The 24,540-nt window shown below is 42.8% G+C and overlaps 13 protein-coding genes across 13 annotated transcripts; 7 read left to right on the top strand and 6 right to left on the bottom strand.

The window, feature by feature from the left end:
- Positions 1-129: 129 nt before the first annotated feature.
- On the bottom strand, positions 130-430 carry V1516DRAFT_665853 (uncharacterized protein; the record flags this gene model as incomplete). Its single annotated transcript, XM_066920702.1, has 2 exons — positions 130-198; positions 251-430. 2 exons carry the CDS (start codon positions 428-430, stop codon positions 130-132), a joined length of 249 nt encoding a protein of 82 aa, XP_066775541.1.
- Positions 431-597: 167 nt separating this feature from the next.
- V1516DRAFT_641363 (40S ribosomal protein eS8) lies at positions 598-1,651 on the top strand. Its single transcript, XM_066920105.1, has 2 exons — positions 598-732; positions 863-1,651. The coding sequence occupies exon 2, from the start codon at positions 873-875 to the stop codon at positions 1,467-1,469; it is 597 nt and encodes a 198-aa protein (XP_066775540.1). The 5' UTR covers positions 598-732; positions 863-872; the 3' UTR covers positions 1,470-1,651.
- On the bottom strand, positions 1,649-3,802 carry V1516DRAFT_687066 (uncharacterized protein; the record flags this gene model as incomplete). The annotated part of the gene is made up of 2 exons (XM_066923700.1): positions 1,649-3,693; positions 3,742-3,802. 2 exons carry the CDS (start codon positions 3,800-3,802, stop codon positions 1,649-1,651), a joined length of 2,106 nt encoding a protein of 701 aa, XP_066775539.1.
- A 306-nt stretch (positions 3,803-4,108) lies between these two features.
- V1516DRAFT_679535 (Ctf8-domain-containing protein) lies at positions 4,109-4,944 on the top strand. Its single transcript, XM_066922950.1, has one exon. It carries the CDS (start codon positions 4,293-4,295, stop codon positions 4,728-4,730), a length of 438 nt encoding a protein of 145 aa, XP_066775538.1. The 5' UTR covers positions 4,109-4,292; the 3' UTR covers positions 4,731-4,944.
- Positions 4,745-5,848, bottom strand: V1516DRAFT_679533 (histidine phosphatase superfamily). The gene is made up of 3 exons (XM_066922949.1): positions 5,745-5,848; positions 5,059-5,693; positions 4,745-4,886 (listed from the first exon to the last, which is right to left on the bottom strand). Exons 1-2 carry the CDS (start codon positions 5,770-5,772, stop codon positions 5,062-5,064), a joined length of 660 nt encoding a protein of 219 aa, XP_066775537.1. The 5' UTR covers positions 5,773-5,848; the 3' UTR covers positions 4,745-4,886; positions 5,059-5,061.
- A 99-nt stretch (positions 5,849-5,947) lies between these two features.
- V1516DRAFT_679531 (uncharacterized protein) lies at positions 5,948-9,698 on the top strand. Its single transcript, XM_066922948.1, has 4 exons — positions 5,948-6,146; positions 6,203-6,508; positions 6,557-9,196; positions 9,254-9,698. The coding sequence occupies exons 1-4, from the start codon at positions 6,099-6,101 to the stop codon at positions 9,602-9,604; spliced, it is 3,345 nt and encodes a 1,114-aa protein (XP_066775536.1). The 5' UTR covers positions 5,948-6,098; the 3' UTR covers positions 9,605-9,698.
- On the bottom strand, positions 9,631-11,254 carry V1516DRAFT_713440 (phosphoribosyltransferase-like protein). The gene is made up of 4 exons (XM_066924310.1): positions 10,797-11,254; positions 10,650-10,741; positions 9,866-10,599; positions 9,631-9,816 (listed from the first exon to the last, which is right to left on the bottom strand). Exons 1-4 carry the CDS (start codon positions 10,865-10,867, stop codon positions 9,754-9,756), a joined length of 960 nt encoding a protein of 319 aa, XP_066775535.1. The 5' UTR covers positions 10,868-11,254; the 3' UTR covers positions 9,631-9,753.
- Positions 10,996-15,062, top strand: V1516DRAFT_505507 (uncharacterized protein). Its single transcript, XM_066919129.1, has 5 exons — positions 10,996-11,740; positions 11,796-11,949; positions 11,997-13,675; positions 13,723-14,074; positions 14,140-15,062. The coding sequence occupies exons 1-5, from the start codon at positions 11,435-11,437 to the stop codon at positions 15,012-15,014; spliced, it is 3,366 nt and encodes a 1,121-aa protein (XP_066775534.1). The 5' UTR covers positions 10,996-11,434; the 3' UTR covers positions 15,015-15,062.
- Positions 15,063-15,069: 7 nt separating this feature from the next.
- V1516DRAFT_679522 (uncharacterized protein) lies at positions 15,070-16,436 on the bottom strand. The gene has a single exon (XM_066922947.1). The coding sequence runs from the start codon at positions 16,016-16,018 to the stop codon at positions 15,110-15,112; it is 909 nt and encodes a 302-aa protein (XP_066775533.1). The 5' UTR covers positions 16,019-16,436; the 3' UTR covers positions 15,070-15,109.
- Positions 16,411-17,775, top strand: V1516DRAFT_505563 (40S ribosomal protein eS6). Its single transcript, XM_066919130.1, has 3 exons — positions 16,411-16,805; positions 16,886-17,073; positions 17,129-17,775. Exons 1-3 carry the CDS (start codon positions 16,803-16,805, stop codon positions 17,649-17,651), a joined length of 714 nt encoding a protein of 237 aa, XP_066775532.1. The 5' UTR covers positions 16,411-16,802; the 3' UTR covers positions 17,652-17,775.
- On the bottom strand, positions 17,753-19,585 carry V1516DRAFT_679518 (putative zinc finger motif, C2HC5-type-domain-containing protein). Its single transcript, XM_066922946.1, has 3 exons — positions 19,370-19,585; positions 19,054-19,310; positions 17,753-19,001 (listed from the first exon to the last, which is right to left on the bottom strand). Exons 1-3 carry the CDS (start codon positions 19,526-19,528, stop codon positions 17,900-17,902), a joined length of 1,518 nt encoding a protein of 505 aa, XP_066775531.1. The 5' UTR covers positions 19,529-19,585; the 3' UTR covers positions 17,753-17,899.
- A 362-nt stretch (positions 19,586-19,947) lies between these two features.
- On the top strand, positions 19,948-22,180 carry V1516DRAFT_679515 (L-Aspartase-like protein). The gene is made up of 2 exons (XM_066922945.1): positions 19,948-20,191; positions 20,732-22,180. The coding sequence occupies exons 1-2, from the start codon at positions 20,057-20,059 to the stop codon at positions 22,121-22,123; spliced, it is 1,527 nt and encodes a 508-aa protein (XP_066775530.1). The 5' UTR covers positions 19,948-20,056; the 3' UTR covers positions 22,124-22,180.
- Positions 22,181-22,633: 453 nt separating this feature from the next.
- V1516DRAFT_628189 (SacI homology domain-containing protein) lies at positions 22,634-24,443 on the top strand (the record flags this gene model as incomplete). Its single annotated transcript, XM_066919827.1, has 2 exons — positions 22,634-23,057; positions 23,116-24,443. The coding sequence occupies 2 exons, from the start codon at positions 22,634-22,636 to the stop codon at positions 24,441-24,443; spliced, it is 1,752 nt and encodes a 583-aa protein (XP_066775529.1).
- Between the last annotated feature and the right edge of the window lie 97 nt (positions 24,444-24,540).

The following is a 24,540-nucleotide window of genomic DNA, read 5'->3' as shown; positions in this document are numbered from 1 at the left end:
AGAAACGAAAAGTTGCGCATCCGATATGAATCGCTTTACTCTGTCATCAAACAGCCCTTTCATATATTATTTCAGGCTCAAATTTCATCCGTTAATATCTGTAATCAGATATATCAATAAGGATAATATTTACGCAGTAGCAGCGACAGTCTGGGGCATCTCCAAACCTGATTCAGCTGCAACTTCTTCTAAATCCTCCTTTTCAAAATTTAGCAAATTCACAGTCCGCACTTTGTACTACTCCACTCACCATTTCAAAAATAACTTGAATCATCAGACTGCAGCTCGGACAGACCGCGACATCATTCCCGTCCAGCAAATCCATCAAAGCTATCTGGAACTTGTCTCCACACGGACACGGATACGTAAAAATCTGCATATCTGGGTCAAAGACCATATCCTCAATCTCAACTTGATCGTAAATGCTCATTTTTGTTTGCTTTCGGCCTTATTCTTCTAGTTACCTAACAATATTCTAATCTTTTCCAATTCTTCCAACCAATTGGACTTGCTGATCTCGAAATTGCTTCCTCCCAGCTGCCATTAGGGCTTCACATTCAGCTGTTAGGGCTCGCTGTATAACAGTCACATAGTCAAGCCCTACACTATTACCGCCGCACAGAATGGGCAGTCGACCCGTGTGAAGTATACTGGAAGACTTCTTGCTTTCCTTTTTGGTTGAATTTGTTACAAACCATCGGCAACATTCCGCACTTATTTTATCACTTCTAGGTAAGTTTACATGTTATATCATTGGAATTGTGGAGTTTGCACTATTTGTTTCTCCAGACTGATAGTGTTTTGGTCGTTCAGTTTCAATTTCTGCAATTTTTGGTCTTCTTTTCTAACGAGATATCTTTAGCGGATCTAAAATGGGTATCTCTAGAGATTCTCGTCATAAGCGTTCAGAGACTGGCGCAAAGCGTGCCGGTTACCGCAAGAAGCGGAAATTCGAGCTCGGCCGTCAGCCCGCTAACACTCGTATTGGCACCAAGCGAATCCATACTGTCCGAACTAGAGGTGGTAATACCAAGTTCCGCGCTCTTCGCATCGACACCGGTAACTACTCCTGGGGTTCCGAGGGTGTCGCTCGCAAGACTCGTATCTTGAATGTCGCTTTCCATCCCTCCAATAACGAGCTTATTCGTACAAATACTCTAACGAAGTCCGCCATTGTTCAGATTGATGCTACTCCGTTCCGCCAGTACTTCGAGTCTCAGTACGGAAAGTCGCTTGGAAAGAAGAAGGGAGATGAAGAGACTGTGAAGCGATCTGCTAAGCTTGAGCGTAAGCTTGCTTCGCGTGCTGCGCTTGCCACTGTTGAGCCTGCTCTTGAGTCCCAGTTTGCTGCTGGTCGTCTTTACGCAGCCGTTTCTTCGCGTCCTGGCCAGAGTGGTCGTGTTGATGGCTACATTTTAGAAGGAGAAGAGCTTGCTTTCTACGTCCGCAGACTGCAGGCGAGAAAGTAAAAATCTAAATCGGAAAAGAAATTCAGGCGTAGTTGTTTTGTTTTTATTTTTCTCTCAACAAAGTTGAGCAATTTTCTCATGTTTCCTTACCCGGACAAATTGTATAATGTGATTTGCATGTAATTATTGTTTTATTTTACACAAAAATACAAAAGTTCAATGATACTTTATTTGCTTTTCTAGTGATCAGTTACTTTTTTTCGTCGCTTAGTTTCAGGTCCTGACTGTGTAGAGACGGTTGTAGACCCGTTCTGTCCTCGTCGCTCTGCGTCTCTAAAGACAGCAATGAGAGTTTCAGTTTCAAGTTCCATTTCCCGACTCCATTCACTAATATCTGAATCCCAGCTATTGTACATGACGGCGTTTGCGAACATCTTCATTATCTGGCGTTCAAGTTCAGATGAGCTCTGGATTCTACCGTCCTTTACCATGCTCTTGATTGTCCGTAAGTCCGTAGGCTGGTATACCAGATCGTAGTAGTTCGGAGCGTCATTTTCATTAACTGGGTTCGTGAAAAATGAGGCGGACCGGTTGGAAGAGATGTTTGCGAGAAGGGGTGCAACTAGTGTTTGAAATTTACGGGTTGACATGCGCGAAGTTATGCCAGTTGTTGTAGTGGCTGGGCTGCTTTGATCTTCTCCAACACCGGTTGTTGAGCTGACAGCTGGAGAACTTTCTGCCACGGAAGACTGCCGTCGTTTGCGACTAGAAACCCGGAGCTTTGCTTCCGGCTCAGAAGGTGGCTCTTCTTCTTCTTCGTCTTGCTCTTCTTCTTCTTGTTCTTCGTCTTCTTGTTCTTCATCTACTTCATCTTCTTCGATTTCCCGGTCCTCTACTTCTCTTGGTTCTGTAACGGACTCAGCATCAATATCTTCGCGATCTTCTTGATCTGTTGGTTCATTTTGATCTGCCTTTGTTTCAATTTCAATGTTCTTGGGGAATTTAGACGCGGTGTCCACACTAGTGACATCTTCATCTTCCATCTCAGTGTTGGTGTTCTTGTTCTGGACTTCCTTAATATTATGGGCTCCATCTATCTCTGAATCTGAAATCTCTTCTGTTTTCTTTCTTGATCTGCCTCGTCGAAGTTGGGGCGAATGTGCAATCTCTCCTTGAGTCGTTTCCTCCTCCGCTTGCTGCTCGATTCTTTCATCTTGTTCAGTTTCTAACTCTGCAGAAGCTAGATCCGCTGAATTGGTATCACCTTCCTGTTCTGGCTCAGTAGCGGAACTTGCAATTTCAGGCAATATTTCTGCAGCATCAGCTTCCAGTGTAATAGTCTGCGATAACGCCAGATCTGACTCCTTATCGATATTTTCTGGCATCTCCTTCTCTGAAGAAATATCAATATTTTCAGGAGTCGCATATACTTCTTCTTCGGTGGCAACAGCCTGATTCTCTCCAGTTTCTTCCAACTCCGATACTCGAGACTGACTATTTAATTCATTTGCTTGTTCAATCAGGAGAGCCTGCTGTATCTCTGGATGGGATGCATTCTCAGTTGCTTGAGACCCATCATCGTCTGAATCAGGCACGACTTCAGACCGGGTGGTTACCGACTCTGAAGGCTGGGATTCGACGACATCTGGAGAAATAGTTCGTTCGGCCTCTTCCCGAATAAGTGCTTCTTTTTTCTGCAGTGAATTCCGTTCGGGTGAATCGGCATCCTTCATTTCAATGTCATTATTCCTTAATTCATCAATCCTACCAGGATCTGCATTTTCATTAAATTGGCCGGACGATTGTGCATTCTCGTCAGATTGTAGCATGGAAATTGTAGACTCGTTAGGTATAACCGTAGTTGAATCGGCATTCGTCTGCGAAGGTCCCTGATCGGAAAATGGATCCGTCGCAGGAACGGTTTGCTCAGAATCATCTTTTCCAACCAAGTGCACAGATATTTCTGACTGCGACTGGGAGCTGATATCCTTCAGTTCCATGTCGCTTTCTCCATGATGACTGTTAGAAATATCAACTTCCGGAAGAAGTGCACTTTCCCCTTCTTCCTCTTCCTCTTCATCATCGTGTTCATCCGATTGAGAAATATTTGGATATGCCATTGCTTCCAAATCTTTCAATCGACTGTCCCATTCACCGCGTCCTATTTCTTCAATTTCCCGTAGATATTGACGATAGTTTTGTTCATCAAGATGGACCTGGTCAATTAGCGCTTCGCGGTATCGTCCATACAAAATCTCCGTGATCTTTATTACAGATGGAGAAGCTATGGTAACTTTTAGAATCCATTAAAAATTAATTTCGTAAAACCTACGCTCAACGCCAGCTCCTATGCCGGTACTCGGCTGTCGCTCCAGGCCCTCTCCTTTGAGCATCTTATTGTACAATTCCTCGCATTCCTTAATCAAAATCAGTATGATACTAGTACCCAATATGCTTAAAATACCTTGTCATTTATCGGCTTTAAACCTGAATCCCGTAATAGAGGATGCGAGGACAGTGCCTTCGAGATCAGAGGAAACGAAGAGTCACCTTCTTTATGAACGAACTGAGCCAAAAGCAGTCGCTGGAGGATAAGCGGTAGCGAGTTCATTTGCTATAACTATGTTCACGAGTGACCATATAGAATTTGAAAATTTTCTAGTTCTGTTTGATTTGATTTTGACTTTGTTTTGTTGAGGCCTGATTATAGAATGGGAATTGGTACAATAAATTGTAATTGGGAGCTCACAAGATTCACCCACTATATTCTATTCTCAAGTAACAGGTTTTTCTTCAAGGTAGCTCAATCTTTAGTATCTCGCGAAGGTTTATAATAATTCGCGTATTTCTTTCTTCGTTAATTTGTATTATCCACTCACAAACATGCCCTCGGCTCTATTATCTCTAGATACGCGTCTTGACGCGTCGACAGAGAGGTCACAGACCGATCTGCTCTCACAAGTTATCCAGACTCCTTCTGGACTGGCACTGATGGAAATTCAAGGATTATTACATATTGCTCCTTTAAAAAGCGATGATTTAGAAGAAGAGGCCGAGATTGGAAGGCTTACTTTTGAAGGACAAGTACCATGGTTATGGATAGGGAACCATCAGCGATTAGAAGGCAAATTGGTAGATCTAAAACAACCAGTCGGAGTTATGAGACGTCAAGACGATCCACATGATCTGCATTTGCATAACAGAAATTCAGACGATTCTGGGAATGGCTACGGAAATCATGTTGAGTTCGTGGAGGTTATTCGGAGGAAGATCGTGTTTTCTACTCGCCCTGAACCACTCGTAGGGAGTATAGTTTTCTAAGATTTTTGAATATTGGGTATTATTGAATAAAATTATAATTGGACTAATTTTTTAAAGTGAATAGGCAACAGACTCCTGAGATCACATTATTCTGCGGAATTTACGGTGGTCTAGGCGGTGGCAGACACAACTTTCAATGAGCATGCAAGAACAGAACTATAATATGTAAGTAACTTAGATCAACGTAAAATAATACACAATATCAGAAAAAAAGGCAAATGGATATCCTCAACCGCAAACGCGTCGGATCAGGTCTGTGAAAGTGTTTTTCATCACATAAAGTGTAAAAACTGTACAAGAGTACGGTAGAAGTCTGGAACAAGCATACCTTTTATTTAGCAGAAAAATTATCTAGCCTAGTCTGTTTTGGATCGTATTTGACCAAACCAGATATACGTGAAACATTTGCCAAATGAACAAGATGATGATGCTCTCGAACGACTGCATGAAAAAATCGATCCTGACTAAAATCCAGAGTAATCATATGGAACATTGCATTTCCAAGCATCGGCCAATCCTGATGAAATCTAAATCGTCGTTGTAAAATTAGTAAAAGTTGATTAATAGCCACGCCATGCGAAACTATAAGGACAGAGTCTGTATCTGCCATGGTCGTCAGATCAGAACACAAGTCCGACAAAAAGTTAATTAAACGATTATGGATAGATGATTCAGACTCTCCATCATTTTCTGTCAAAGATTTCGCACTGAAGGATTTACCCTCTAGACTTCCAAAATCTTTCTCGTTCAGTAACTCCGTGGGTATAACATCCACCTCAGAACAGATCTGAGTAAGTACCGATACAGTCTGCAATGCGCGAGTCAGTGTTGAGCAGTAAACTCTACGGACACTTTGATCGTCAACAAACTGCATTGCAAGCGCTTTCGCTTGCAAAATGCCGCGCTCAGTTAAATGACTATCGCGGACGCCCGCGTAGATATGCCGGCAGTTGTCGGTTGATTCTGCACTTCGTCAGCGAATATTCCACCTTCCAAAAATTATCATTTTCTTACCAGCATGACGAATAAGGTATAACTTCATCAATTGCAAAATAAATTTTAAAAATTGTTCATCTATGCGTGTTTGATTACGCCATAACTCAGATTCGGCGTAAACCTATAATAAGTGTAATAAATTCAGAAGAGCAAAATTTTTGGAATACTCATACTTGTATGCCCCAACCCACGGATATATTTCTTTCCATCACTCTCGCATGCCTACGAACCTTTACTGAAGACGGTTGGCTAGCTGTAATTATATAAGAATACCCCACTAGATAGTGAGATTCGGTTATTTTGGCTGTTATATTCGTCTCAAAACTGAATTGTGAAGTTTAGCTTAAATTTCTGAGAAAAACTGCCGATATAATGAGCACTAAAAATGGTACTCCGGCCAAAACTTTGGTCATGGAAAATGCAAGTTTTTATACACTTTATATTGCCAGGAGTTCAGTTCTAATTTATATGAACAGACTGAAAAGCGAGATGCTTTGATAGCTTCTGAGAAAAAGTATCAGAAGCTATGGGCAGATGCAAAAGTATTCGAAATCGACCCTCCTTCTCTCGAGGAATCATCGAACATCACTGATCCCGACGAACTCCACGAAAAATTTCCAAAATTCATGGGCACCATGGCTTACCCATATATGAACGGTGTTCTTCATGCAGGTCATGCTTTTACTCTGAGTAAGATCGAGTTTCAGACTGGCTATGAGCGTATGATTGGACGGCGATCGCTGTTTCCTCTCGGATTCCACTGCACTGGGATGCCTATCAAGGTTTGTAAATGAAGATCATGGTCGACTTTAGTTTTAACTAGTTTCTAGGCATGTGCTGACAAGCTTCTTCGTGAAATTGAGCTGTTCGGTGAAAATTTTGAAAACGGCCCGAGACAGGAAGATGAAGACGCCGAGGCTGAAGCTGAAGCTGAAGCTGCTGCTGCTGCTGCTAAGGCGGCCGCAGAATCTTCCAAGGGTGATCCTACCAAGTTTCGTGCGAAAAAGTCGAAAGCTGCCGCCAAGCAAGGACGCTCGAAATTTCAGTACGAAATCATGCTCCAACTAGGAATACCACGAGAGGAAGTAAAGAAGTTTGCAGATCCTCACCATTGGTTTCAATTCTTTCCTCCTCAGTGCATAACAGACTGTAACTCCTTTGGTGCGAGAATTGACTGGAGACGAAGCTTTGTTACGACGGATGCTAATCCATTTTATGATGCTTTTGTTAGATGGGAGATGAATTCCTTGAAGAAGCTCAATAAGGTAAAATTCGGTTTGCGATACACCATCTACTCGCCTAAGGACGGTCAGCCATGCATGGATCATGACCGTCAAAGTGGCGAAGGTGTTAACCCTCAGGAATATACTGCCGTGAAAATAAAAATTTTAGAATGGCCGACCGCTGCTAAGGATATTCTAGCCCAGGCCGATTCTAAAGTTGATGATGTTAATGTGTTTCTTGTTGCGGCAACTCTCCGTCCTGAAACTATGTACGGTCAAACATGCTGTTTCGTAAGTCCTAATATCACCTACGGCATGTACGCGATTTCCGAATCTGAATATTACATTTGCACATCTCGTGCAGCAAGGAACATGAGTTTTCAGAATATTACTCCCGTACGAGGCGAAGTCAAACTTGTTTGTGAAATTCCTGGAAAGGTTCTCATCGGTGCTAAAATCCATGCTCCTCTCAGTGTTTATCCTGAGGTTCGAGTTCTTCCTATGGAGACCATTCTTGCGACAAAGGGCACAGGCGTAGTGACGTCTGTTCCCTCAGATTCGCCGGATGATTACGCGACTGTAAGTGATCTCGCAAAGAAGGCAGAATACTATCATATTGAGAAAGAATGGGCATCCTTACAGCCGATCCCGATTATCTCTACGCCTTCGTACGGAAATTTGATTGCAATTGAGCTCGTCAAGGAGTTCAAAATCCAATCACCGAAAGACAAGGAGCTATTAGCCAAGGCCAAGGAGATTGCATATAAGGATGGGTTCTACCAGGGCACTATGGTCATTGGCAAGTACAAGGGTGAGAAAGTGGAAGTTGCAAAGAACAAAGTTAAGAACGACTTGGTTGCGTCCAAAGATGCTTTTGTATACAATGAGCCTGAAGGTCTTGTGATGTCTAGAAGTGGCGATGAATGCGTTGTTTCTTTAGAGGATCAGTGGTACATGGATTACGGTGAGGAGAGCTGGAAAAATGAGACTAGCGAACTGTTACATAGTATGAATACTTATAGCATCGAATCTCGTCATGCGTTTGAGTCCGTTTTGGAGTGGCTTAATAACTGGGCCTGTGCACGTTCGTATGGTCTTGGTACACGTCTGCCATGGGACCCTCAGTATTTAGTGGAGAGTTTATCAGACTCAACTGTGTACATGGCTTATTACACCATTGCTCATCATTTACATTCCGATATTTTTGGTAAGACCAAAGGTCTAGCGAATGTGACTGTGGATGAGATGACAGACGAAGTCTTTGATTACATTTTTACGCGCTCTGATTATCCTGAGAATACTACAATTGCAAAAGATAAACTAGAGGCTATGAGAAGAGAATTTGAATATTTTTATCCTGTGGATGTGCGTGTTTCGGGCAAGGATCTGATCAACAACCATTTGACCTTCTTCATGTACTGCCATGTCGCTCTGTTCCCGAAAAAATATTGGCCTCGAGGTGTTCGTGCGAACGGCCACCTTTTGCTCAACAACGAGAAGATGTCAAAAAGTACCGGTAATTTTATGACATTGAAAGAAACTGTTGAAAAGTTTGGAGCTGATTGTGCGAGAATTGCGCTTGCTGATGCGGGAGATACATTTGAGGATGCTAATTTTGACGAATCAAATGCGAATGCGATGATCCTTCGTCTGTACACATTGCGCGAATGGTGCGAAGAGCAAGTAAAAGGAATTGATAAGCTCAGAGTGGGACCTACCGATTCTTTCTTGGATCAAGCATTTGAGAACGAGATGAATGTATTGATTCAGCAGACCAAGGTTAATTATAGCGGTGCATTCTATAAGGCTGCACTAAAGACTGGTTTGTATGACTTTCAAGCTGCTCGTGATTATTATCGCGAGGCGACGTCTGTGGGTACAGGGATGCATCGAGAATTAGTATTGCGCTATATTGAAGTTCAGGCACTCTTACTTACGCCGATTGCGCCACATTTTGCTGAATACATTTGGAGCGAGGTTTTGAAGAAGCCTGAATCCGTTCAGTTTGCGCAATTTCCGAAGATATCGAAACCGATTGACAACGGGCTTACAGGAGCGCTGGAATACGTTCGAAATATTTCGCGCTCGATTCGTGAGACAGAAGGCGCTAATATCAAGAAGCAAAAGAAAGGCAAACCGGTGACATTTGATCCTAAGAAGCCTACACGACTAGTACTTTATGTTGCTCTTCAGTTCCCTGGCTGGCAGGAACAGTATTTGGATTTAGTGCGGGATGCATTTGACAGTGTAAGTGATGGAAATTATTTGTGCTTGATAGGATAAAATTCTAACAGATTTTGCCAGGTGTCGCTTAAATTCTCGTCTGAGTTAACGCAGAAAGTCCAAAAATTAGGAGACATGAAGCGGTCGATGCCGTTTGTGAACCATCTGAAGTATAGATTAACTGGTGGTAAGGAGTCACCCGATGTGGTGTTCAATCGTAAGCTATCGTTCAACGAAGTTGAAACTGTCAAGACAGCCTTAGCTTTACTGCAGCGTGGAATCGGAAGTGAAAGCATAGAGGCGTATGTGATTACGGAGGGCTTATCTACTGCTAAGAATATTGCCACAGGAGAAGAGGTAGCGATTGAGTTTAAAAAGGAAGCTGAAGCTGCAGTTCCCGGGACGCCAGGTATAGCCCTGGTTAATGCTTAGAAGTTTTCTAATGATAGTTTCATTCCCTGGATATTGATGTATAATTGCTTGCTTACTGTGGTTGTAGATTTGAAAATAAATTTGTCGTATTCTACATAAATTAAAACGTGAAATTTGTATTCTAACTCCATGATTTTGTTGTTCAGATGTTATAAAGGAACATGAGTGAAAAGGTAGGAAACACTTTCGCCATTATGTAGACGACGTATGCTCTGAGAAAAAGTTAATACCTGATATGAACAATAGACCAAGAGATCATACCTCTGCCAGAGTCGGGCTAATGTCAATAGTATCCAGTTTTGGACATATTAGCTTCTTATCCTCGTGAGGAACGGTGTTCGTGCAAATGACCTTGGTCAGGTTACTTGCAGAGATGCGCTCGATGGCTTTACCAGATAAGATGCCATGGGTGACAATGGCAACGACCCCAATGGCACCATGAGTGGTCAAGGTCTCTGCAGCCTTGACGAGAGTGCCACAAGTATCAGCCATATCATCCACCAACAGGGCAACTTTCCCGGCAACATCGCCAACAAGAACCATGCGAGAAACTTCATTAGCGCGCTGTCGTTCTTTGTGGATAAGGGCGAAGTTGAGATCCAGTCGGTCGGCAAGCGCAGCTGCTCGTTTAGCACCACCGGCATCGGGAGATACAATTACCGCATTAGCATGGTCAACATTCTCACGAATGTATTTTAGGACAGAAGGTTCTGCGTAAAGATTGTCGACAGGAACATCGAAGAATCCCTGGATTTGAGAAGCATGCAAATCCATAGTGATAACATGATTACAACCAGCTGTTTGAAGCATGTTCGCCATGAGTTTCGCCGTGATGGGTGCTCGTGACTTATCCTTTTTGTCCTGTCGAGCGTAGGGAAAGTTCGGAATAACGGCGGTAATGCGACGCGCAGAGGCTGTTTTACAGGCATTGATCATGATCAAAAGCTCCATAAGGTTGTCATTAATTTCCCCACAGCCAGTCTGAAGAATGAAGACTAAAACATTAGACTAAGCAAAATGAGAAATCTGAAAGGCGAAGACTAACCATCTTCATCACGAACAGATTCTCCGATCGTGACCGAAGTTTCCTGGTTGGAATATTGGAACACTGCGATTTTCGAAAGTTCGATACCCAGTCTGCAAACAAAGCGTTAGACGATACTAAGAAAGACGAACATAAAAAGGAAAATACCTCATGCTAACAAGCTTGGCCAGCTCTGGATGCGAGTTTCCTGCAAGTAATTTGATAGAATTGGACGACATCGAATCGAAAAAATCTGTATGAAGATCAACGAATCTGGGGAAAAATGTGCTGATACAGTGTTATCCGCGAAAAAAAGCCTGTTAGGGTCGGAATAATAGTGCAAGCAGATAAAAACACAGCAAGTAATGCAGAAATAACTATTAGAAACAAGAGAAAACAGACGCGAAAGGGCGCTAAATCAAAAAATCCAGTCTATCAACATATAAAATAATTTTATTCCCTTTCTCGACAAGTTCCCGATAGACTTTTTTCTCCCGACTGTCGATCTACTGGGACTTTAGAATTTTTGTTATTTTACTATTACTTCAAGACCCCTTGATAATATAATTATTGTTTGTCTAAATTCAATATTGTTATATGCAGCTACTCAATTTTTTTTCTTCGATCTTTTTTGATTCTGTGCTTCTACTTTTGGTTGGTTTTGCCTACTATATCCCTAGTCAAAGCGCATCACATGATCCAAATCACATGACGTCGAGTTGGAACGCGTCCTCCGCGACGCGTTCAAACTGAGATTGTGCTCGATGAACTGAACAAAAATCTCCAGAGACAAACTAACACGAATCATGGCTCCATCGCGTAAATTATCAAATTCTTGGGATGATCCAACTCGGACAAAACGAAAGAGGCCAAACAAGTCAAGCTCAACATTCAACGGAACTGATTTAGTACCTCCCTCGAATATTTCTCTTTCTGATGAGCGCATCCATGCACCTGGCGCAATCCGGCGCATTGCTATGCATGATTTTGTTACCTATTCAAATGCTGAATTTCGGCCAGGCCCTTCATTAAATATGATTATTGGACCAAATGGTACTGGAAAGAGTACTCTTGTTTGTGCGATTGCTCTCGGTCTGGGTGGCCGACCGGAGGTGCGCAGATATAACTAATATGCCCACTTGTTTGCTATATTAACAATTTTGCTAGGTACTTGGGCGCGCAAAAGAGATTGGCCAGTTTGTTAAACTAGGAAGCTCTATGGCGACCGTCACGATCGAACTTGAGGGCCAGTGCGGGGCCAGCAATCCCATAATCGAGCGCACCATATTTAAAGATAACAAGTCCACTTGGATTTTAAATGGTATTTTACATTTATTAAAAGCTTAATACAGCCAACTAACTCTATAGGCAAATCTGTCTCGAGCATGACAATTTCCACGCTTGTTAAGTCGTTCAATATTCAAATTGATAATCTATGCCAATTTTTACCACAGGATAAAGTGGCGGAATTTGCACATATGTCTCCTCAAAAACTTCTTGTAGAAACTGAACGCGCAGCAGGATCAATCGACATGGTCGAACGCCATAGACGTCTTGCCGTTCTTTCTCAGACTCACACTCAACTGGTCGAAACAACTACAAAGGATTCTAATGAGCTCGAACGTTTAATCGAACTGCAAGAACGATCTCGTGAGGAAGCAGATAGGTTCAGACAGCGCGACAAAGTTATGGCGCAAATGCAAGAACTTGAACGTTCTCGACCTTTTGTAGAGTGGAAGCAAATGAGCGCTCAGTATTCAGCACTGCGGGAACAAATGCGCACTCTTTCCGCTCAAGTTAAGGAGCAGGAAGAAGCTACTTCTCCAGCTGGCAGAACAGCTGATCTGTTTCAGGAAAAAGTCCAGGCCACTTCCGCAGTCTATTCGAAAGCTCAAGAATCTTTCAAAGTTATAGAGCGCTCATTGAAAGAGAAATATAGCCAACGGGAATCCTTCGATACTGAGATAGAAAACTGGACAAGTGAAATTTCAGGAATAAAATCTAGCGCTTTGAAAGCCAAAGAGAAACTTGACCACGACAAGAGACATCTAAAGAAGATAGACGAATTTCTACAAAACGAGTCCAACAAACCTGACGGTAACGCAATATTAAAAATAAAACGAGAAATTAATACTTTAAAGGCTAGTGAACGTGAAGTCAAAAATGAAATGGAAGATCTGGACGCAGAAATAACACGGATATCTCAGGAAGCTTCCAGATCTCAGCGTAAAGAGCAGGATCTACAAATTCAGATTAATAAACTAAGTTCAGAGGACGCGAAAAAGCTTGAACATCTGCGAAGGGTGGATAGTGATACTTATCGTGCTGTTATTTGGTTACGTGAAAACAAGGAATTATTCAAGCAAGAGATATTTGAACCTCCTCTTCTGTCGATGTCCATCAAAGACCAGATGACGGATTTCGCGGTCGAAGGCACAACAAAGCGGACTGCCTTACTTACCTTCACTTGTCTTTCAAGGGATGACTACCTTCTGTTCACCAAGAAAGTGTTGGACGAGCTGAAATGTAACATCTCTGCTGCCGAATACTCGCGAAGTGAGCATTCGACACTCAGCTCTTGGAAGCCTGATTGTTCCACTGAGGAACTACAGAAAATGGGTTTCGAGTCATGGGTATCAGATCTTGTAACTGGACCGGATCCCGTACTTAATATGCTTTGTCATCAAACAAATCTGAACAAAGTTGCCTTCAATCGTCAGGGCTTGACAGCGCAGCAAGTCCGATACATAGATCTGGCCAAGAAACCGTCAGGAGGCCCGTTGATTTCTCGTTACATATCAGGACGCAACTCTGTATACGTGAGAGTATCCGACTATGGTGAACGGGATAGCTTGAAATCAACCCAACAACTCAGAGATGCCCGTTTTTTGGTAAATTCCTCGTCCAGCAGAACTGAGGCTGAAGATGTGCAGGATCAGCTTCAAGAGGTAAGAAGCCATTTGGATGAATTAGAAGAGGAGAGACGCAAGGTCTTCGTGAAACGTCAAGAAGTGAAGCAGAAATTTGCAGATTTGGCAGGCCAATTAGTAAGTAAAAATTTTTTGTTACTCGGCTCATTTAACCTGTGTAATAGCACTCGTTAGAAAAATCAAAAAATGTGCTGGATTCAATCAGTCGAAAATGGAATCATGAGCAAGTCGCACGAGTGAATTTAATGGAATCAATCAAGGAAGCTGAAAATAGACCTGATACTGTGGCAGAAGAAATCGGCGAATTGAAGGTGAAAATTAAACTAGTACTTAACAAACGTGACAAATATATCTCGAAACTTATCGAGATTGCTCAGTCATGTGTCATGGCAAAAATGAACGTTTCGAAAGCGTTCTTGAATCAGGTTAAGGCTTCCAGTGATGTCCAGCAGCTTCAAAAACTTATGGTCCAAGCTGAATCTGGTCTTCGAGCTTTAAAGGAAGAGCGGCGAGAAGGTATGTAAAGAATGCACAAGAACAGGAATAACAACGCCTGGGTCGCTAATATTGGAATTATTTAGTTAAGCGGAAGTCTATGGCACTGGCGCAAGAAGCTAAAGAAAAGCAAGAGAAGCTTAGCAAAGAATTTTCGCAGAATGAAATTCACGAAATATATAATTTTTTGAATGAGCGTCCTGAGCTTCTTGCTGTTGAAGACATTGACAGACAATTAGAGACCTTGCAAAGTCAGCTTGGAGATGTTGAAGGAAATATCAACGCAGTTGAACAGTTTGATCGTCGAGCGAGGCAAATTACTACGTTACAAAAAAAGGTAGATCAAAATTCAAAACTAGTAACCGAAGGAAACGCAGAGATCATGAAGCTTCGGTCAACCTGGGAAGCTGAATTAGATTCTTTAATCAACAAAATATCTGATGGTTTCGCCGAAGCGTTTCGATCAATAGGATGTGAGGGGAAAATTAATTTAGGAAAAGATGAGGATTTTGAGAAATGGTGTATCGAAATAAAAGTTCGATTTCGTGAGAATGAACAGTTACAATTGCTGACGCACCAGCGTCAATCTGGAGGTGAACGGTCGGTGTCTACAATTTTCTATTTAATGGCACTTCAAGGCGTGACAAAGTCACCGTTCCGAGTAGTGGATGAGATTAATCAGGGCATGGATCCACGCAATGAAAGAGTCGTCCATGGACGAATGGTTGATATTGCTTGCTCAAATGACCAAAGTCAATATTTCCTTATTACACCAAAGCTTCTACCTGATTTGAAATACAAGCCTAGAATGCTGATGCACTGTATTTTTTCAAGTGACTTGATGCCAGATCCTATCCGAGAGAAGGAAAAGGCAACTATAGGTTGTTTGAGCACGTTTGTAAAGGAGGGATATCGGCTTGGTTGCAACAATGGATACAGAACGAACCTGTCTGGCATTTGAACGTACACAGCATCAATACTTGGATTAGCCCTTTGGAGTTTTTTTTTAATTACAGCAACAGTTTTTGATTTTATACCTTTTTGTACATTATTACTTTATTTGTTAATAGACGTTTGTTCTAGATGCCGTTGTAGAGTCTTGTCCAGCTCATTGGCTCTGGAGCGGGCCAACTTAATACATTCTTTAACTTGTTGGGACGTAATTTCACTTTTCCCTGATTCTATTGATATGCTTTCGATGTCGTCGCTCGAAGCAGTTACAATAAGCGATATTTTTCCTTCCACTGTGAGTTCCTCGACTTTACCTTCCAAATCAGCGAGCACAAGAGAGATGGGATTCGTCATTACTCCAAAATTAACACACCAAGGTAAACTTGACCGAGAATAGTTTAAAACCAAAGGAGTTGCCTCTGATCTAGAAAACCGAATATAGTCGACTGGCCGATAGTCTGGAGACATGATTTGCTCTTCTGTGGCTACTATAGCCTTTGGGATCTTTGTATCAATGAGAGCGCAGATTAGAGAAGCCCACGCAACATCGGCAGATTCAACTGGCGAAAGCAGTTGTATTTGCGCCTGCAAAACAAGAGTTTTTAATGTACCCGATACGTTTAACTGTGACACATCGTATAGATCAAGAAACCGAACGGTGTCGAACATCCATTGCGACATTGCCATGTACTGAGGAAGAGGCATACCTGTTCGACCAGCAATGTCAATATTTGTATACAACGTCGAGCAAACATCCACAGAGTCCACGAGAAAGCCAGTAATTCCGCAAATGGCAATTGAGTCACCGAAACGAACGACAGCGGAGCCAAAGGTGTCAGGCAAAGAGGATGTATTGATTGAACATTGCCGAAATTGTGTAGGCGTCCGTAGTGAAGGACGAACCGGGGGATCCAAAGTAAGATGCTTTTCCAGATAGACAGATGGCAAGAGACGAGCGAACAAATCTGGAGATGCAGCTAAAGAAGAGGCGAAAGAGACGCTCTTCTTATTCATCTTGAGTGTCGTGTTAGAATACTCATATAGATGTGTAATTTACTATAAGAAATATTACATGGAAACGCGATGGATCTCTTGGGTCTACTGAGAAACAAAACTCCCAACTGTAGAAGGTAATATGTAGATCAATCAGACAATAGGACAAGAGGACAATATGAACTAGGACGACCAAATAGGTTTGAATTCCGAGCTGGAAGCGGATTACCAAAAATCACTCTATACTGGTTTGATGTCGCGTAGATGCTACAAAATTTGGAAGACATGGGAGTTTTCAAGGCGACTGCATCTCATTCGATTGCTCAAGTACTGAATTAGCGCACGAGAACCTTCTATTTAACACTTATATTCATTTCACGCTAGATATCATATTTCAGCAATGCTTAATTTTTTTTTCCAATTATAATTATAACATCCGATATCCGATAGTCTATAAATTCGACTCTTAACTTGGAGAAAGCTAGCTGCCTATTTGAATACAAGTAGCTCATTGCTTACAGGGAGGGCTTCAGAAAGCCCTACATCAACAGTCACACCCCTCATTACGCCTGGGAGAAGTATCATCGGGCGGGCTCAACGCGATACGCTAGATCGTGCTTCGCATTGTCGAGTGATGATTAACAAATTAGATTAAGTTGTTTAGATTTCTCTACATTTTGCCAGAAGTTCGTGATTTCGTGGTATTTTGATAAACAATATGAAGGTTCGTATACTTTCTTTAGTTTGCTCAATTCGTTCAATTTGGTGGTGGAATATCTTGGATTGTTTCATTATTTAATGAGGAATGGTTCGGATTTGATCAAGTTGAACATGGACATTCTTGCTTTTATCCTTTTTCGTATTTTCAATTCTAACGTGTATTTTTAGCTTAATATTTCTTATCCTGCGAACGGCTCTCAGAAGCTCATCGAAGTCGACGACGAGCGTCGTACTCATATCTTCCTTGAGAAGCGTATGGGTCAGGAAGTCGAGGGCGACAGTCTTGGAGATGAATTCAAAGGCTACGTTTTCAAGATTACCGGAGGTAACGACAAGCAGGGTTTCCCCATGAAGCAGTATGTTCTATCTTAAGAAATTTAGATTTTGATTCATCCATTCTAACTATTTTAGGGGTGTCATGCATCCTTCGCGTGTTCGTCTACTTCTGTCTAAGGGTCACTCTTGCTATCGCCCTCGCCGAACTGGCGAGCGTAAGCGTAAGTCTGTGCGCGGATGCATTGTTGCCAACGATCTTGCTGTTTTGTCTCTTGCTATCGTTAAGCAGGGTGAGTCAGATATTGCTGGTTTGACCGACGTGGAGCATCCAAAGCGTCTTGGACCCAAGCGTGCTTCAAAGATTAAGAAGTTCTGGGGTCTGACCGAAGAGGATGATGTTCGCAAGTTTGTTGTTCGTCGTACTATCGAGAAGAACGGTAAAACCTACACAAAGGCTCCCAAGATTCAGCGTCTTGTTACTCCTCAGACTCTCCAGCGCAAGCGCCAGCGTGCTGCTCTCAAGATCAAGAACTCTAAAGCTCAGCAGGAGGCTGCTGCTGAGTACAAGCAGTTGCTTGCTCACCGTTTGGCCGAGGACAAGGTTAAGCGGGCTGAAATTAAGAAGCGGCGTGCATCTTCTCTGAGACCTACTGCTTAAGCGTGATGGTATGGGTTAAGGAGATGAAAATTTTAAAGAAAAGTTTAGAGACGATGATAATTCACTATCGGATTAATACATTATCTGACGGTTAGTGAGTATGTGTTTATAGGTTACTTTGTGTGCGGTTTTATGTATTTTTTCTATCTAAAAAACGGCTACCTTTTTTGTTTGTCACATGCATGTATGCGAACCTCGTATAATGAAAACAAAAGTATCATTTAAAATATCTTCTAAATACCTGATCTTCAGGCTGGAACAAAATTCAAATTAAACATATCATCGTCGAGGACACGAGGAGTACTTGACCACGTAGATTCTTGCAGTGCTGCAGGTAGGAGAGATGGTGGGGAAGTAACGTTTTTTGATGAATTCTTGCTCTGTTTGTTCGATTGTTCGGAATCAGTGTGCGCTGTTAAAGAAGAGGAAGAAGAATAGTGCGGAACAATAAAACGGCCAGCGTCATTACTTGGATTCCAAGATATGGATTTAAATCCAGTTTGGGCTTTAACTGCAGATGCGACGTCAGTGCTAGATTGTAAGGAATTTATATTTTCATCATCTTCAGATGAATAGTCCGTTTCGGAGTGATCACGCATGACAACTTTTTTGCCTTGTAAGTCTATACTAATGACTCGCTTCCCCCGCCCGTTTCGTTTTCTTTGCATAGCTTCGAGTTGCTTCAAAGTTCGCTCCTGCTTGCGGATCTGGAGAGCGCGCTCAGCGGGAGTAGACCAGCGATCCACTAATTGACCTGGCATTTCAAAATCACTGGCTTGATCAATGATACGAGTTCGCTGAGCCGAGGTGGCTTGAAACTGTAGCAGATTTGATAGCTGAGCATTCGCATTATCAAGTCCAGAAAGTACGATATTCGGAGAAGTTCCAATAGATCCCGAGGCGGATGAATAGGTTGTAGCCGAATTTTGAGAGCGGATTTTGTGCGATTGCCGCTCGTTATTAATTTCGGATTTCAAATGACCACGTTCTTGCCTAAGTTCTGTGACAATAGCATTGTATTCATCAGTGGAAAGAAGAGGAGTGTGGCAGAAAGTACAAGGACCCATGCCCTCTTTGACGCATATGATCTTACCGCAGTTGAGACAATTTGGGGCGACTTGGAGGAGAGGATGTCGCTGCGCCTGGCAATCACAAGGAGTGCGTTCAGCAGACTTACTGTACTCGACTTCTAGAATTCTGATAGCGTCTTCAACTTCATGCAGTGATTTGACCTTGATGGATTGAGACGAACGGTTTTTGCCAAGCTCGGCAGCTACGGATTTTTTTGAAGATTGTTTTGAATTTGCAGAAGAAAGATCCGAGGAGAGTGTTCCAGAGGCGGAGAATTTTCTGTGAGACTGTTAGAGACAAATATAGTAGACCCAGACGACATGCTATATACTTTGGAGACACGTAATATTGGTGGCTGCTGGGAATTTTGACATGTGATTTTTCTAGATCAGAGACTATAGGTGTATCCGAGGGTTTGGAAATATTTTTGTGCGGTAGAGAAGAAGACGAAGTAGTTGCATGTACGGTTCTATTTGCAGCAGATGTAGTGGGTGCTGAGGACGGCGACCGCGTGTTACCAGAGGACCAGCGCCGAGAACAGAAATCGTGGATAAATTGCAGTGAGTTGTCAGATTCACCGAGCAGATCCTATGTTATCTTAGCCTGAGCATTCGCGAACGTAAGACTATGTATTGAACAATAGATACCGTTAAATGTTTCGCAGCTTGATCTGGACCAGGGAGTGAGGAAGTATAACCGATGATCTCTCTGAGAGTTTGAAGATCCAAGGGCAGAAGCAAAGCCAATTTTTGAGCTGCTGAAGCTTCTAGTTGACTACGAGAAGGCTGGGAAGTTTCTGCAACCATCGATCTGATATTAGGATCATCTAAAAAATTATATTGCCCGTGTATGCAACTTTGTACAATTTACATTATTGACCCTACCACATACGAAATAATAATTCATGACGATGACAATCGTAACTAGATTATATTAAGCGTATTGTACCACAAGCATCCGACCATCGGAAAACTGCGAGCGCAATACCGGAAGAGCGCTGCATTTTATTGGCTCCGTTGGGATAGGATCTACCCTAACCGTATCCTAGCACACTAAACAATGCTTTGTTAGGGAGAAGACTCAGTACAGCAGAGCAATCAGTACGTGACCCTCGTGCTTACATGCATGCATCCGTCTAGACCTCTATCAGACAGAGAGCTAGGCGACGTTTTCTGAGGGCGTCTTTCCGTCGATATTTGTCGGGGCCAACGAGTGACCGAACAACCCGAACTCCAGATTCGATTGAAACTGCTAGAAAAATCGTCCAAAAATCGTCCACAAATTTGCAGTTCTCAGCATAATTTTCTGCCGATTTCTGTCTTCTCTCGCCAAAAATGATCTCTCAGACTGCTCGTTCCGCTGCTCTCCGCAGCGCGCGTCCGCTTCGTCTTGCTGCAGGAATCGCTCCCGTTCGTTCCGCGTATCCCCAGCTTTCTCGCACTTTTGCGATCTCCTCTGTTGTTGGACAGGTCAGTTAATTGCATATTATCTCCTGTTTTGTATTCTGCCGTTTAGTTATGTTTTGGAGTGTGCCGGCAGAAATTGGTTCATCAGCCCTGTCCCATGTCCGGTCATACGCCGTGTAAGAGCTGTCTCTTTCGCAGGTATATTTTGACCAAGTATCCACTCAAACTGCATGCGTCCAACCCAATTGGTTATGCATGCTTTTACATAGCTGTTCAGTATTTTGCTGCAGAAATTTAGCTCAAATCGAAGTTCGACCGACCTTCTCCAAATGATCAATTTTCCTGAGTCCGTCTGCAACCGGTCCCTTCAGCGACCAACACTTATTTCTACTCCACATTCTTCTACCTCGAACTTCAAATTGTTGTCACGTGTATATCTGTATTACGTACACGCTTAGTCATACGATTCAGTTCTGCTTCTCCGCACTTTCACAAGATTTATGAACTCCATCTTGATTTTATTAAATTCATTGCACCGGCGGGCACACTCCTTCAGATGTATTTTTGACCATGATTGCTCCAATACTAACATCTTCTTCTCAGACCCATCGAACTGAATCTGATGCATTTGGACCTATCGAGGTCCCCTCAGATCGCTACTGGGGTGCCCAAACTCAGCGCTCAAAGATGAACTTCGACATCGGCGGACCAACCGAGCATATGCCTCTTCCTGTTGTTCACGCCTTTGGCATTCTCAAGAAGGCTGCTGCCAAGGTCAATCTTAAGTACGGTCTTGATCCCAAGATCTCTGAGGCTATCCAGACAGCTGCTCAGGAGGTCGCTGATGGAAAGCTTGACGATCATTTCCCCCTCGTCGTTTTTCAGACTGGCTCTGGTACTCAGTCCAACATGAATGCCAATGAAGTCATCTCCAACCGTGCAATTGAGCTCCTTGGTGGCGAATTGGGCTCTAAGAAACCTGTTCACCCGAACGACGACGTGAACCGTTCGCAGTCTTCCAATGATACTTTCCCTACGGTTATGCATATTGCCGCTGTTCTGGAGATCACTGGCACACTTCTTCCAGCTCTCAAGAACCTTCATAAGACTCTTGTTGCTAAGTCCGAGGAGTTTTCAAGCATCATAAAGATCGGGCGTACTCATCTTCAGGATGCAACTCCGCTTACTTTGGGACAAGAGTTTTCTGGATATGCCTACCAGGTAGAAAATGGTATTGCCCGCGTTGAGAGCTCTCTACCCCGATTGAGATACCTAGCCCAAGGTGGTACTGCTGTTGGCACTGGTCTCAATACTAAGAAGGGGTTCGCTGAAGCTATTGCTGCTGAAGTCAGTGCATTGTCTGGAGAAGAGTTTCTTACTGCTCCGAATAAGTTTGAGGCTCTTGCTGCCCATGACGCCATTGTTGAAGCCTCTGGTGCTCTTAACACTTTGGCTGCCTCTCTATTTAAGATTGCTCAAGATATCCGTTACCTCGGATCTGGCCCTCGATGCGGCTACCATGAACTTTCTCTTCCTGAGAACGAGCCTGGTTCATCCATTATGCCCGGAAAGGTCAACCCGACCCAGAACGAGGCCCTAACCATGGTCTGCGCTCAAGTGTTTGGCAACCACACCGCTATTACTGTAGCGGGCGCTTCTGGTCAATTCGAGCTCAATGTTTTTAAGCCTGTTCTCATTCGCAACTTGCTCTCTTCTGTTCGACTTCTTGCTGATGGCTGCCGATCGTTTGATGTACATTGCGCTCAGGGTATTGTTGCGAACGAAAAGCGCATTGCCCAGCTCATGAATGAATCTCTTATGCTTGTTACTGCTCTCAATCCCAAGATCGGATACGATATGGCGTCTAAGGTTGCTAAGAATGCTCACAAGAAGGGCCTTACATTGAAGCAGTCTGCTATGGAGCTAAATGCGCTCACTTCTGAGGAGTTTGATGAATGGGTCCGTCCTGAGAAGATGATTGGTCCTAGCGATTAAAGTGTAATGTTTTAATTGTTTTCAGTCTGACTAAATATATCAAATTAGCAATGCAAATATTGTGTATACCCGTAGCCATGACGAATTTCGTAATCTTACTCAGATCATGTGACTGAGCCAGAACCCCTCGGGAGCCACAGCAAGTACCTTGGACCAGGTCTTGCAGTCAAGACGAAGTAGCAGCAAAAACTCCAAGCTTTCTTATTACGCCGCCATTTGCGACAGATGAACGAGAATAAGATTGAAAGACATAGAAATTGGTAGAGCTTTATAGAACATACACATTTAACAGCAAGAGAATTGCGCTCAAAATGTCAGGCCCTTTGTACGTCTCTTCCTATCGTTCTGCGCTGGAGATCCAGTTTGTCAACAACAGGACCTCGCCGCCAACAGTTCTTCACGTAGCGAAGCCTACAGGCGAACTTTCGATTACTTCCGGTATAGTGATATAGATGCTATCTTTCGAGTCTATGGTTACTTATTTTTTTAGATGAGAGTGACTTGGAGAAAATGGACGCCTTTGGGAGTTCCATCCCAGGTATCATGGGCATCATTCAGCTCCGGTTCGGAAAGTATATCATCGTCATCACTAAAAGCGACAAAATAGGTATCCTCAATGGTCATACAATCTATAAAATAACTGGATTTGAGTTCATTCCGCTTTTTGATGCTGTTACCCGCGACCGTGACGAAGTTTCTTATCTCGCTCTGCTCAAGCGGCATCTTCACTCTGGACCCATGTACTTCTCTTATACTTGGGATCTGACAAACTCCATGCAGAGACTTGCAAAAATCGCAAACGATGGCTCCAAGCCCTTGTGGGAGCAGGCGGATGATAGGTTTTTTTGGAACAAGTTTGTCCAGCAGCCTCTCATAGAGCTTTCATCCATGAACGGCAGCGCAAACGAGTTTATACTTCCGGTGATTTTTGGCTGTATGTCTTTCCTACTAAATTTTTTTTCTATCGACTATACTAATTCTTGTTGCTGTAGATGTCAAAATTGAAACGGCTTCTCTGAAGAATTCGTCATTCCAATTTGGACTTATTTCTCGTCGTTCTAGATACCGGGCCGGTACTAGATATTTTTCCAGAGGAATCGATTCAGAAGGAAATGTTTCTAATTTTAACGAAACTGAGCAGTTGTTAATTTTAGGATCTGGTCCTGCTGTTCAGACTTATTCCTTCTTGCAAACTAGAGGTAGTGTTCCCGTGTATTGGGCTGAAATCAATAATCTCAAGTATAAGCCAAAACTGAAGATTTTTGATACTGCATTTGAGATGGCGAAAATCCATTTCACCCAACAGACAGCACTGTATGGTCCAAATTATTGCGTCAATCTTGTCAATCAGAAAGGCCACGAGTTGCCTGTCAAGAGCGCATATGAGCAAGCAATTAATCTTTTAGAGAATCCTAATGTTCATTACGTTTACTTCGATTTTCATCACGAATGTAAGGGAATGAAATGGCATAGAGTTCAGCTACTTATTGATCGACTTATTATCATGGGTGCAGACTCTATGGGCTGGTTTCAGAGCTCAGAAGATTCAGAAAAGCGATCTATCAGCGTCAAAAAGGAGCAATTTGGCGTTGTCCGGACTAATTGCATGGATTGCCTTGATCGTACAAATGTGGTTCAAAGCATGTTGGCAGGCTGGACTTTGAGAAAGCAGCTGACTGACGCTGGAGTTCTTCAGCAAGGTGAAAATTGGGAAGATGATGCTGCATTCGTCAATCTTTTCAGAAATATATGGGCGGATAATGCAGATTGCATAAGCAAAGCTTACTCTGGGACTGGAGCTTTGAAAACTGATTTTACTCGTACAGGAAGGCGAACTAAACAAGGTGCCCTTAAAGATTTGCGCAATTCTATTGAGAGATATGCTCGAAATAACTTTTTCGATGGTCCACGACAAGATGCTTTCGACCTGTTTCTGGGAAATCATCATCCTCAAGAAGTATCCGAAACTCCTTTTGTTGATCATCGTCCATTATTAATTCAGTCCATGCCATACGTTGCCTATGGTGCTTTATTGATGATTGGTGCGGCATTGTTTCTTCCTCGTGAAAATGACACGAAGCTATCAATTAGATTATTTGTCGGCATTTGGATAATTGTCTTAGGCTATTCTATATATTTTATCTCTTCTAATGGCCTTGCCTATGTGAACTGGCCTCGACTAGTTCCTTTGGATTTTGTGTCCGAGCAAGAAGTCATTCATTCTGGAACCGGAAAAATTACTGGCTGGGTTATGTCCGAGAAGGCCAAGTTGGAAAATCGTATTCGCGGACTGGAGGAGGGAAAGAAGAGAACAGAGTAACCTTTGTTTGCTTATATATTAACTTGAAATTAATTCTGCATGATTGCTATTGATGTAATTTTTTGATTGTCTATTAGAATTGTTTAATTTTACTCCG

Source organism: Lipomyces oligophaga (genome assembly GCF_038497815.1).
Source record: "Lipomyces oligophaga strain CBS 7107 unplaced genomic scaffold V1516scaffold_7, whole genome shotgun sequence".
NCBI lineage: Eukaryota > Fungi > Ascomycota > Lipomycetes > Lipomycetales > Lipomycetaceae > Lipomyces > [Lipomyces] oligophaga.
The sequence above is the reverse complement of the archived record's forward strand: the minus strand, read 5'-3'. Positions and strand labels throughout refer to the sequence as shown.

Excerpts from the sequence above, each read along its gene's own strand:
- V1516DRAFT_641363 (XM_066920105.1), top strand. The coding sequence starts at position 873 with ATGGGTATCTCTAGAGATTCTCGTCATAAGCGTTCAGAGACTGGCGCA.
- V1516DRAFT_679535 (XM_066922950.1), top strand. The coding sequence starts at position 4,293 with ATGCCCTCGGCTCTATTATCTCTAGATACGCGTCTTGACGCGTCGACA.
- V1516DRAFT_679533 (XM_066922949.1), bottom strand. The coding sequence starts at position 5,772 with ATGAAGTTATACCTTATTCGTCATGCTG. Across the intron at positions 5,694-5,744 it reads ATACCTTATTCGTCATGCTG|AATCAACCGACAACTGCCGG; the intron begins GTAAGAAAATGA and ends GACGAAGTGCAG.
- V1516DRAFT_679531 (XM_066922948.1), top strand. The coding sequence starts at position 6,099 with ATGAGCACTAAAAATGGTACTCCGGCCAAAACTTTGGTCATGGAAAAT. Across the intron at positions 6,147-6,202 it reads AAACTTTGGTCATGGAAAAT|ACTGAAAAGCGAGATGCTTT; the intron begins GCAAGTTTTTAT and ends TTATATGAACAG. Across the intron at positions 6,509-6,556 it reads GCACTGGGATGCCTATCAAG|GCATGTGCTGACAAGCTTCT; the intron begins GTTTGTAAATGA and ends ACTAGTTTCTAG.
- V1516DRAFT_713440 (XM_066924310.1), bottom strand. The coding sequence starts at position 10,867 with ATGTCGTCCAATTCTATCAAATTACTTGCAGGAAACTCGCATCCAGAG. Across the intron at positions 10,742-10,796 it reads GCCAAGCTTGTTAGCATGAG|ACTGGGTATCGAACTTTCGA; the intron begins GTATTTTCCTTT and ends CTTTGTTTGCAG. Across the intron at positions 10,600-10,649 it reads ATCTGTTCGTGATGAAGATG|TCTTCATTCTTCAGACTGGC; the intron begins GTTAGTCTTCGC and ends CTAATGTTTTAG.
- V1516DRAFT_505507 (XM_066919129.1), top strand. The coding sequence starts at position 11,435 with ATGGCTCCATCGCGTAAATTATCAAATTCTTGGGATGATCCAACTCGG. Across the intron at positions 11,741-11,795 it reads GTCTGGGTGGCCGACCGGAG|GTACTTGGGCGCGCAAAAGA; the intron begins GTGCGCAGATAT and ends CAATTTTGCTAG. Across the intron at positions 13,676-13,722 it reads CAGATTTGGCAGGCCAATTA|CACTCGTTAGAAAAATCAAA; the intron begins GTAAGTAAAAAT and ends CCTGTGTAATAG.
- V1516DRAFT_679522 (XM_066922947.1), bottom strand. The coding sequence starts at position 16,018 with ATGAATAAGAAGAGCGTCTCTTTCGCCTCTTCTTTAGCTGCATCTCCA.
- V1516DRAFT_505563 (XM_066919130.1), top strand. Across the intron at positions 17,074-17,128 it reads CAGGGTTTCCCCATGAAGCA|GGGTGTCATGCATCCTTCGC; the intron begins GTATGTTCTATC and ends TAACTATTTTAG.
- V1516DRAFT_679518 (XM_066922946.1), bottom strand. The coding sequence starts at position 19,528 with ATGGTTGCAGAAACTTCCCAGCCTTCTCGTAGTCAACTAGAAGCTTCA. Across the intron at positions 19,311-19,369 it reads AAGCTGCGAAACATTTAACG|GATCTGCTCGGTGAATCTGA; the intron begins GTATCTATTGTT and ends AAGATAACATAG. Across the intron at positions 19,002-19,053 it reads CAATATTACGTGTCTCCAAA|AAAATTCTCCGCCTCTGGAA; the intron begins GTATATAGCATG and ends ACAGTCTCACAG.
- V1516DRAFT_679515 (XM_066922945.1), top strand. The coding sequence starts at position 20,057 with ATGATCTCTCAGACTGCTCGTTCCGCTGCTCTCCGCAGCGCGCGTCCG. Across the intron at positions 20,192-20,731 it reads TCTCCTCTGTTGTTGGACAG|ACCCATCGAACTGAATCTGA; the intron begins GTCAGTTAATTG and ends TCTTCTTCTCAG.